Source organism: Styela clava, chromosome 1 (assembly GCF_964204865.1).
Source record: "Styela clava chromosome 1, kaStyClav1.hap1.2, whole genome shotgun sequence".
NCBI lineage: Eukaryota > Metazoa > Chordata > Ascidiacea > Stolidobranchia > Styelidae > Styela > Styela clava.
Window position 1 is genome coordinate 2,710,093 of NC_135250.1, and position 11,302 is coordinate 2,721,394.

An 11,302-nucleotide genomic window follows, 5' to 3' on the forward strand; every position below is an offset into this window, starting at 1 on the left:
ATTGATCACATTGCAAGTAACATCTGGAGAAAAAGGATTGGCGATTTCCTCAGTTCTTTCCACAACCATTGCTAAAAGTCAATTAATGTCGGATTCGAGTTTTTGTGAATAAAACCTACAACAAATTTATCCCAACTCGAATTCAGTCCTTGAGTAATCCGGCTTGAAACTCTTCTTACATTCTCGACGCCACTGATGTCAGCCAAATAACACATCTTTTTTAGATTCACCACACAGTCACGCACGTCTGAGTGAAAAATTTAGTAATCTATCGGCCGAGAGAGGCGAAATACGTTTTCCGTTTACAACACGGTCAAGCACCGCCCGTGCGACCAATACCAGCTGCCCGTAGCGGCGTTTTAATTCCCCTAAAACCAGTATGTAATGACTACCGGCGGTACCTAATTTTTCAACACGACGTTTCGCCGAACCCGATAAACACGTGGACAATCTCACCATGCGTTGACCATCATCGTCTAACCGTAAATGTACATTTTCATAAAACAATTCAAAAAAATTAGGCCAATTATCAAACAAACTTATTTAGACCGGCGGCAAATGATGCTGCTCAGCCCACATTTTAGAATTTAACTCAAAGATAAACAAGTTTGCTCAGCTAAAGAAATGTTATCATTTACCGTTCTAGATCCTTCTCGATTTGGTTGGAGATTATCGATCCAGGAGTCCACCGATTGGTCTGGCAACGACATCTGGTTTGGTGAAGGATTTTGGTAATGTCTTGGAGTGTAAGAAATTGTATATTCACGACGTATATTTGAGTGGTAAAAGTCTCTGGTTCGAAGCGGGCACTTTTATTTCGAGTTGATTTTAACACGTCGTGTTCGACAAAGTTATTGAACCTTGGGCTCATAAAGTGAATCTTTGAAAGAAATGGTGTCTCCCGGCGATCGGCGTGTTCTCGTCCACTATATCAGGGCTACTCAACTATTTTCACCAAAGGTCCGTTCAGCAAACCTTAAAATTACTGGGGTCCGGACATTACAGAAAATTTATTTCAATAAATAAACGAAACGTCAAATGATGGCTCTCAAATATAGACACAAATGTCACATATTGGTACCAGTAGGACAAAATGTATGGATGTGTATTTAAATTGTATCAAAATCATCTAAAACTACCAAACGATGCTTATGCTGCCAAAATAAACAAGCAGACGCGGTCCAAATTAAATGGTCGAAAGGTCCGGATTAGTCAGTTGCCGCCCCATTTCACCATCGGGCTGTTTGGCGCCCGCTGGCTGGAGATTATTATTGCTGTCTCTTCCATACTTCCACCTAAATATGAGAGTTCTCTTCGTCAGGCGCCACGCACGGTATTTCATGATCACGGTCGATGCACCAATTTCATCGTTCATTCCACACCTTCAACTTCAGATATCACATTTCGAACGCATTTTTTTAACGCAGCTTTTGACTCTGCGTTACGAATTTGAGGTAATGTGTTCGATATAATTCGATTATAAGCAGCCAGTTTAAGCAGCGGTTTGGCTCAACAGGCTAAGCGTTAGGAATACGCTCGCCACCCCACCTCTCATTACTCTGCGTGGTTTCGCAGGTTCGAATCCCATGCAGGGATGGTTATGTGCGAGAGGATTGCTGGACTCCTCGCCGTCGTTGGGTGGTTCACGTAACCGCTGGTCTGTTACGGCTTCCTCCACCACCAAGTCCATGCTTCCGAAAACAAACAATATAACTAATCCCATACCCGACTTGGAATGGTAACCGAACGAGAGGCCGTGGTTCGCCATATGGATAAGCCGTCTTATCGGTTTTTCTCTCACCCGGGATAAATATGTAAAATCCTATCCACAGGATAGCTGCAGGAGCAGCTGCAGGAGCAATAGCAATATTGTAGCTGTTTAATATTTTCATGAAAATAAGTATGTGCAAGTGAAGAGTGTCCCAACTTTCTATCATGAATGACCATAATAGAAAGTTGGGACACTCTTCACTTGCACATACTTATTTTCATGAAAATATTAAACAGCTACAATATTGCTATTGCTCCTGCAGCTGCTGATTGTTGTTGAGCCGGCAGTTAATCTCTCTCCACCTGTTCTACATCTATTGTTGGTGTGTCGGGTTCTGTAGCATGCACAGCAAATTATTTTATTTATTTATTTTTCAAATGGCTGTTTACACTCTGACATCTGCATGCGCATGTTCCCTTTTTGCTTAACGTTGGATTTTTGACATTACACATGCATGATCTTTGTTTCTATATGGGTGGTGTGATACCTTATGAGGGTTGTAGACCGTATAGTTTAGCTCCTGTACCTATTATTGTAATTAGGCGACCAGTGGAGATATATTGGATTCTCCCCTTCATTTTAATTTGTTGTGGTATTCTATGATTTGTTTTGTGTGTATACAAAATTTTATCCTAGGTTGAGGTTCTGCTGTGAAGTTGATGTGAAGGCCAACATACGAATGGTCAGTGTGGTTTGAGAGTTTCTGCATGGTTTGCGAGGAATTCACCCTGTGTCCCAACCATATTTCAACTCTGGTCTTTGAACTAGCGTTTTATATATAGATAACTAATAATCAATATCTACTCGAAATATTAATTAATTCTAAACAAAAGTGTAGGGTAGTGCTGTTTTCAAATATGTAACCCTTGAATATCCTACTCGCAGATTTGTTTTCTGTTTTTCAGGTCGTTCTGTGATGATCAATACAATGGCTAGTTTATTGAATATAAATGGTGTCTACAACAACAAAATTCGCAGGCTGATGTCTCATCCACGATAAACTTGAACCTATTACGCCATAATAATTAAATGAAGAAATGATCCTGTGAAATAACAATACTAATTCCTTTATTCCTAATTCCTTTATCCTTGCAGAAGTCAATATCTAATAATGAAAAAAAAAACCTTATAACCTTAGCAACCAACATATTCCTATACCCTGTCTTTCTACCTTAATTAATTATAATTACTCATACTTATAAAGTTACTGATAGATTTAAATACTTATTGCAATCTGGACTACAATTTGGCAATAATAGGCTCTAGTTTGGGCAATGAAGTGGTCTAGCCCACCTCTTCATGCACCCAATTCTGGCAACTTTGGTTGGGCATTTTGGCATTTGACTCCATCTATAATCAGCTTGACAATATATTTTTTTTATAAAAGTTTATCTTTACTGTTCACTCCCATTTATAAAATTGATCAATTTGGCAGTGGCAATCATGATAAATTTATTAATATGGTGTGGCAAGTAATTTTTATTTTTTATTAACTACCAGTATGTAATTTTTCATGTTCCCTTTACTTAATAACTTCTATATGGTTGTGTGTGCGGGTGCGTGTGAGCGTGTGTGAAATATTTCAATTATTTTAGGTGAGTGAACACGTACCACATCTTCTTGGCAAAACCTTCCATCTTATATACATTCTGTACGTTTTAAACCTTATCTAAGGTTTTGTTCGCTCTCCTGATTTCATAATCAGTTTTTATTTATTTATTTTTAGCATTCATTTAATTGTTTTGCTGATTATGGAGTCGAAATAAACTTATACTTATTATACTTATCCTATCTTCGAGCCGTTTCGATTATCAAATTCCGACTATTGGTCAAACTCAGTCTCTATGTTGACACGCTCATGCCTAATCGTGGTTAAGGATGGCAAGCCCTCAAATATTTCGTCAGTGCAGAGTTGCCTTCTTCCGCAAACGTCGACGATGAAGCCACAATTATCGATAAAAATTAGTCGGTCAGAACCGGTATGTTAGTCGTTGGTCAGAACACAAAAAACAACAGCGTTCAAAATATAATCAACTGAAAAGAAACTTCTGTCGCCGACACTATGTTACCCAAGTTTCTAAATTTCGGCCATCGCAGATCCTTAATACAATATTTCAAAGTTTTTATCACAAATATTATTTATTTTTTTCGCTCAAAAGTTGATTTTCCGTGAATGTTTGACTAATTTTTTTGGGCTACGTGGTCATTAGAGGAGTCTTGGTTGCGATTTCGCTTCAGCGATTTCACGTAGCACGTTGCGTTGCGTCACCAAGTGTGTGCTGTTTTGCTGCATATACCGGTACTGCAACAAGAAGTGAAACCGGTACCTACCGTATTTGTCGGGCATATTCAGATTCATTTTCAGCAAATATTTCAATGTATAAGTCTAATTTGACTTTATAATCAGCATAATAGACGATAAACTTATTGCTTTAAGGCAAAATATGATTGGAAAGACGTCCTCTGCGTTTTGTTTGTCCGTTTATTGTTGTTTTATGTCAAAGTGACCAAAGTAAAATTGATTGAATCGTAGATCTGTAGATGGTACCGGTAATGTTTCGGTCTGTTAGTTGTTTCTAAGCAGATGCAAATAACACCATTCTGTCTGTTTGTAATTACTATTCAATTCCTGAATTTCCAGATACTTTTGAAATGACTCTTGACAATCTGATGAGCTATTTCAAGTTTTGTAACTTCTGCCTAATGCCAGAATGCAGTAGCCTAATGCTCTTAACTTTTTTTTGTGTCTATTTTTATTTTCACATGGACCTTTTGGCTGGAGTAATTGAAGATAACGATTAAAAGGTTTCAGAATTAGAAAAATGAGCGGTAACTTCTGAAATTAGAGGCGCAGTTCTTACCACTTCATGGCAGCTCCTGCCACGAACGAACCGCGGCAGCTCTTGCCATGGTTTTATAGCGCTATTCAGTTATCAGTATTAACGGTATATTCACAAATTAATGTACCAGATTTCAATTGATCATGCGGAATTATATCTACTTAAACCCTAACTCTAACCCCAAATATATCAAAACTGTTTCCATAAGAAAAAGTTCCAACTTACCCAATATTTGTCACCATAAGAGACAGCCCTGTCTTATTGCTGCTTTGAAAATGTCAAAATCATTGCCCAAGCATGGAATCGAAACATTTGAGACGATTGAAAAAAGATGGCAATGAAAATTAATTGATGGAATAAATAAACTTTATCTTACCTGCCCCATCATCAAAATTGCCGGCTAAATCAATTTTATTTAAACAAACAAGTTGGTATTTTCTGAAACAACTGGTCACTTTACCTGACTTGATGTTTCAGGCAAAAACTTTTGTTCGATATTGTCAACCAATTATATTTATTTTGTTTTCAAATATTTTTTTACAACTTCAATTTTTAAAATTCTTTAGTCCCTAACCTGTTACTGTGCTTACACTTTGCAAAAAGAATGAGCGTGTGTGGCTATTATTATATTTCTTTTGTTTTTACATATTGACTAATAAATACTATAATTTTATTTTCCAATCTTTTTGCCGCACTTGTGCTCTACCAGAGGCTGAAAGCCTGCGGCTGTGTGCAACTACTGAAAAAACAAGATATAAGGACAATATAAATATCATTTTAAATACACAGCAATGGCAAATTTTTCGAAGCAAATATGCGTTTTCTTGTCCTTGTTCGTGGCATTTTCTTTGGCATTGGACCATAACGAGCCTGGATTTTTAAAAAGGCAACACAGTCTCATCAAACCATATACTGGAAGTAGCGCAAGTATACCTAATTGGGATTATCGGGATGCCACTATGATTACAAATAGTTTCGTCAGATTAACGCCAGATCATCAAGGGAAACGAGGAAGTCTTTGGAATAGAATACCGGTGTATTTACGAGACTGGGAGCTTATCATGTCGTTCAAAATTCACGGGGGAGGCAGAACACTGGCTGCTGATGGATTTGCTATTTGGTATACTAAACAACGAATGGAACCTGGTCCTGTGTTTGGGAGTCGCGACCAGTTCAGTGGGCTTGGTGTTTTTCTTGATACTTATAAGAATGGTCCACAAGCTGTGACGTTTCCGTTTATAACTGCTATGGTGAACAATGGAAGTATGAATTATGACCATGCAGGTGACGGTCGTCAAAATTCAATCGGTAGCTGTTTGGCTTCATTTAGGAATAAAGATTTTGAAACCAGCATTTCTATCAGATATGTCAAAAGCAGATTAACAGTTTCTCTTAATGTCGACGATGGTATGGATTGGAGGGAGTGCTTCGATGTAGGGGGAGTTACGTTACCTGTCGGTTATTTTTTTGGTGTCTCTGCTGCCACTGGTGACCTGGCTGATAACCATGACATTGTTGGTGTAAAATTATACGAAATTGATGCCCACAGACCACAAGGCGAAGATGATGGTTGGGGGACTGCGGTACCAAGCGTCAGCTTTTTCAAACCACCGTTAGATAACACTGATGAGTCCGCGGCAGGCGGATTCAGAAACACAGCGATGTCTGGGTTTAAGATATTTTTGATTTTCATCTGTGCATTACTAGGTCTCGGTGTGTGCGTCGTTGTAGGTTTCGTCGTTTTTCAAAAGAGACAAGAACAAAGCAGGAAGAGATTTTATTGATTCTACAAAACAAAGAAGTAAATAAAATAACAAAGACCTATTCCTTTTAAATTTCAGCTATATATACTCTTTGGTCAGGTCTACTTTAGTATTATTTCACCTTTAATCTAATTTATAAACCAGGGGTGTGCAACCTGCAGTCCACAATGAAAAATCGTGCGTCTGGCGGAGAAGTGCCAATTTTGAGTGATGTGTGGCTCGTGAAACGAGTTTAATCTGTTATGTGTGAGTAATTCCAATCTCTTGCGTTGCGAAGCCACCAATTCATTATCTATGCCTATGATGTTACAATGCCCTTACATCTAGCTTGTGCGAAGCAAACAACGCATATTTCAAGATCAATAACTAAAATCTTTGAATCAACTAGAAAGCCTATGTTTACTAAAGATTCTGCCGTAGTTTCAACCAGTTATTTGTATCTAGTTCTCCATCATTTAAAGTTGCACACCCCTGGTATAAATCAGAAAGTAACAGCATCGGCCAAATGCCTAGTAGGATGAGATTATTTCTGATCACTCAAATTTCAATGATAGTGGTGTTGGAATAGTTCTGAAGTAGACCACGCTCAAACTTTTTCACCGCTTAATCATTTGGTGCTTCAGGTCAGCATATTTGGCTCTGAGCTGTTGAATAGCAGGAATGAACAAATGTAATTCAAATTGAATGCTTTAGAAATATCTACATTAAAAATTGCAATAATTTGTATTTATTTCAATCTAAAATTTGTCGTTTTTGCAATAAAGTTAATAAATTGTCTCATATCATAATTGAAAATTTGAATTGAACATAAATTAAATTGAAGTTTTTGCACAACGGATTTCAAAGTTGGTACATATTCAAATTAAATGCTTTAGAAAAATCAAGAATTGTATTAATTTAAATTACTGGTTTTATGTTATCTTTGCACTGAAGTTGATACTGAAATTGGCCATATCATAATTTTGATTCAAAATCCGAAATATACGTATTCAACCATATTTATTCCAATGATTTAAACTACTGTTATGTTAATAAATGTAAAAATTTGCACCAAAATGTATTAAAATTTGGCACATATAAAAGTTTTCAATATTGAATTTAACTGCAAGAGTATTCCAACATACCAAAGTATTTGAATATAAACATCTATAGCAGTGGGTCCTACCCTTTTTTGACTTATGGCCCATTTCCGGACGCTTTTAGCACCTATGGCCCCTCTGTTTATAATTCCAAAGGTTTATAGTGTTGTTTTCGATTGGTGGATTACAAATTTCCTTATGTTGAAACAATTCATGCTCAACAAAGGGAAGAATCCCTTTCAAGCAATGAAACTAGGAAGAACGGAAGTTTTCTTGTCAAGGGAAGGTGAAATCAGTTTTGCAGCTAGCAAAAGTATTTTAGGTATAGACTGTTGATGGGCGGTAGATGCTTCCACTCACTTCTTTTCGTTTTTTTTTTATTGGCCTTTGCTACTGCCTTGGTTTCTCACACACTAGGCCCCCTCCAACTGGTCCCTGGTTGTGAACCACTGATCTAAGCATCTGCTGAATAATAGCAAAGTATCAATATTTTGAACACTGTCGTTTCAAATAAATATGATGTAAAGTCCGTAGAATATATTTTGAACGAAATTAACGATTAAAAACTATTGAACGAATATGTCAAGAGATGTTGAACAATTTCATGTATCTTTATAAGTGGAATAATCACAATAAAATTTACACAGATTAAAATTCGACATGAATCATAATTCTGTCGAAAGTAAATCTTCATAAATTATTTGAATCAAAATTAACGTAATAGCAGAATTTAGTTAGAATGGAAATCCCATTTTAAATCATTGAAAAGGATTTATAAGTCAGATATTCGAATTTTTTCTTATAAAATTTGTTATTTTTTATCAATGGAATTATTACACTTAAAAACCTACAGCATAATTCTGACCAAAAATTAATCCATCTAGATTATTTAAAATGAACGAAATAAGAAAATCTACATTACCAAACTGTTCGATAATGAGCAACATGGATTTATGAACACATAGTTTTTGTCTAATTTTTCGAGTTCCCAATCATTATACGACCTTCGCTGCACCTTAATTTATAACCTAATTCAAAAATTGTTACACATTTTGGGATGAAGCAATTTTGATTTATTTTTCACTTTTATAAATGCTTCCAATTACATTTTGCAATACCAATATTACTAGAATGCCTAATATACTATAATTTATGAATTCTCCCGTAGTATGTGTGCCAGATTGGCCATAATTTTATTTCGATTTCCCTTTTTTTAGTTCTATCACAAGTTCTGAACTGTCTGTGTTAGCCAAGTGAATATACCCTACCCTAACCTGGTACACATACTACAGGAGCACTTACCCCTATGCCAGACCAGAAATTTGAATGGTTGATAGGTTATGGTTGGGCTATATTGTCGGCTCTCCTTTCTCTGACATATATGCGATATATAACAACACAAACAGCATTACTAGTAGATTCTTCATATTTATTAAAGTAGTTTGCACCATTACCGTGTTTCCCTGAAAATGGGACTTAGCCTGAATTTTTAGGAATAATTTTAGTATAAGCCGCTAAAATAAGACCTAGTTGATAGCGCAAATTTTTTTTGACATTGACATGAATCTAGCAAGATATTCCAGAAGATGATGATAATTTTGAATAATCAATGTTTGGCACTTTTTTTTAAATAAAAATGTGTTATCTATTCTAAATCTAGATAATTGGATATCGGTTTTCAAGATATCTCCCCAAAATGAGCCCTAGTGTTATTTTTCGAAATAAAATTGGAATATGACCACAATTTTTTTTCGGGGAAACACCGTATGTTACAATATTAACATCTTTATTTTCAATTTTATCTGATAACATTCTCACGAGATTGGTAGATTAGTTTTATTTTTCATTTATTCTTTCCCAAAGCTGCTTTACGATATTACTTGAGTAGAACATGTTCTATCAATGAGCACAAAGCAACTCAAGTTCAACAATTTGTTGTGATTGATTGATATTATTTCAAGCGATTAAAAAGCTGTGAGAGATTGTTTTTTCTTTTCTTTTTGAAGCGATGGATAATTTGAATATTATTTATACCATATACATTATGAGCAAATGTTATATTGTATTACAAATTACTTTAAGTCTACCTGACGTGGAATGGCATCTGCGCAATAGACCATGTTACAAATAACTGTTGCAAATAAATCATTATCTATCTCTCTTTTGAGCCGTGAAAATGAATCCCCCCCCCCCCCCCCCCTGGACTGGTTGATAAAAATTGTTTGGCATCTCTCCATCTTTTTGACTCCGGCATCTGGATCAAGATGAAGAAAATTTTTACCTTTCGAATCCAATTTTCAACTCAACACCCAATTTTGACCATCAAAAATGTGGCCTATGCTCACCTTCATTATTTGTCTAATTGGGGCTCCCGAAGTATGCGAACCAAGATGGCGGACATCGGAATGTAATATGTGTACCAGGTTAGGCCATAATTTTAGGTATAAATACTACTGGAGGCTCTTGGCTAGTCTTCGAACTGATAATAGGACTAAAATAAGGAAAATTGGAAAAAAATTATCGCCTAACCCTAACCTGTTACCCATGTTACGTTCCGGTGTCCGCCATCTTGGTTCGCATACTTCGGGAGCACCGTCTGATTAGTTAGACAATCCGCCACACAAAGCTTTTTTGTTACCTTTAGCATATTTGATTCCAATTACCACCAACTCTAAAATATATCTAATTCGTTTCGAGACTTCTGCGAGCTTGAAAACACAACTCATGCTCTCCAATACTAATAAAAAATTGCATTATTTTCTTGAGATGAAAATTCAATTTGTATTTAATTGCCTTCATATCTTGTAGGAATTATATCCATTTGCAGTTCAGAATTCATATTTTTTCTCTGTTTCGCAGTGTGGCCAAATAAATAGTGTTTATGCTGAAACTGAGTGTGTTGTGAAAATTTGTCAAAGTGCTTTTAATTCAGTCTCTCACAGAAGGTGCTAAGAAGAGAATACCAAGGAGCAGAGGGGGGAGGGTGAGTCGATAATACGGCCTAATCATATGGCGAGCCACGTCGTCTGGTTCGGTGACCAGTCCATGTCGCATTTGGGAGTAGTTAGGTTTGACCAGACAAAGTTAAAGAGAGTATGGCCGATAAAGCAGTACAAGACGATATTTGTTTAGAGTTGAAACCTGGCTGGTTAAAGGTACTGTGTATGTCGCCAATGTGGTGAATATGTTCTATAGATAAATCCGCATGTTTTCGTGTATCATTGTGATTAAATTAGCGCCACCTAATGTGGCCAACGTGGCACCATCGCCGAGCACTATGAAATGTTAATGGTCGCGTGGCAAAGCTTGGGATTTATTTGGTTAGCGCGCGTCAAGGTTGCTACATCTTGTAACTTGTTTTTTTTCTTGTTTTAGTATAGTAGTGATCTTTGAGTTAATAAAAGCCTAGAAAACACTCTAAATGTGTTTTCCTCGAATGGTTTCACTACAATCATTATTTTCAAGCAACTCCCAATGTCAGAAGATGACTCAACACGTCTAATGCCACGTCATTAAGTCCGTGGTCGGTAAACCTTTTACAAGTGTTTCTCAAAGTTAGATTTAAACTGGTGTTGCATAGAAAATGTAACATCATGATTGATCTATGTGTTAGTAGATCATCTCTAGGGAAAATATATCCAAATTGATGGGCAATCAGGTTAAATTTAGTGGCAAAGGGTGCGCAAAAGGTTTTCTCGCGAAGTAACCAACCTATAAAAACGGCAACTTGGTGGCGCTAGCTTCGCGTGGCAACGGGATTTCAAAGTGGAATTCTTGTCTGTCGATTTTGCAATCACAGTAAAATAGTTTTACCGTATTGTTGTTATACATTTTGAAAAAAAAAATTAC

General features: G+C 36.5%; 1 protein-coding gene across 1 annotated transcript; it reads left to right on the forward strand.

Moving 5' to 3' along the window:
• Positions 1–5,255: 5,255 nt before the first annotated feature.
• LOC120335347 (vesicular integral-membrane protein VIP36-like) lies at positions 5,256–7,753 on the forward strand. Its single transcript, XM_039402874.2, has one exon. It carries the CDS (start codon positions 5,403–5,405, stop codon positions 6,393–6,395), a length of 993 nt encoding a protein of 330 aa, XP_039258808.2. The 5' UTR covers positions 5,256–5,402; the 3' UTR covers positions 6,396–7,753.
• The last annotated feature ends 3,549 nt before the right edge of the window (positions 7,754–11,302 follow it).

What these genes read in the sequence shown, in the direction of transcription:
- LOC120335347 (XM_039402874.2), top strand. Translation starts at nt 5,403, where the DNA reads ATGGCAAATTTTTCGAAGCAAATATGCGTTTTCTTGTCCTTGTTCGTG.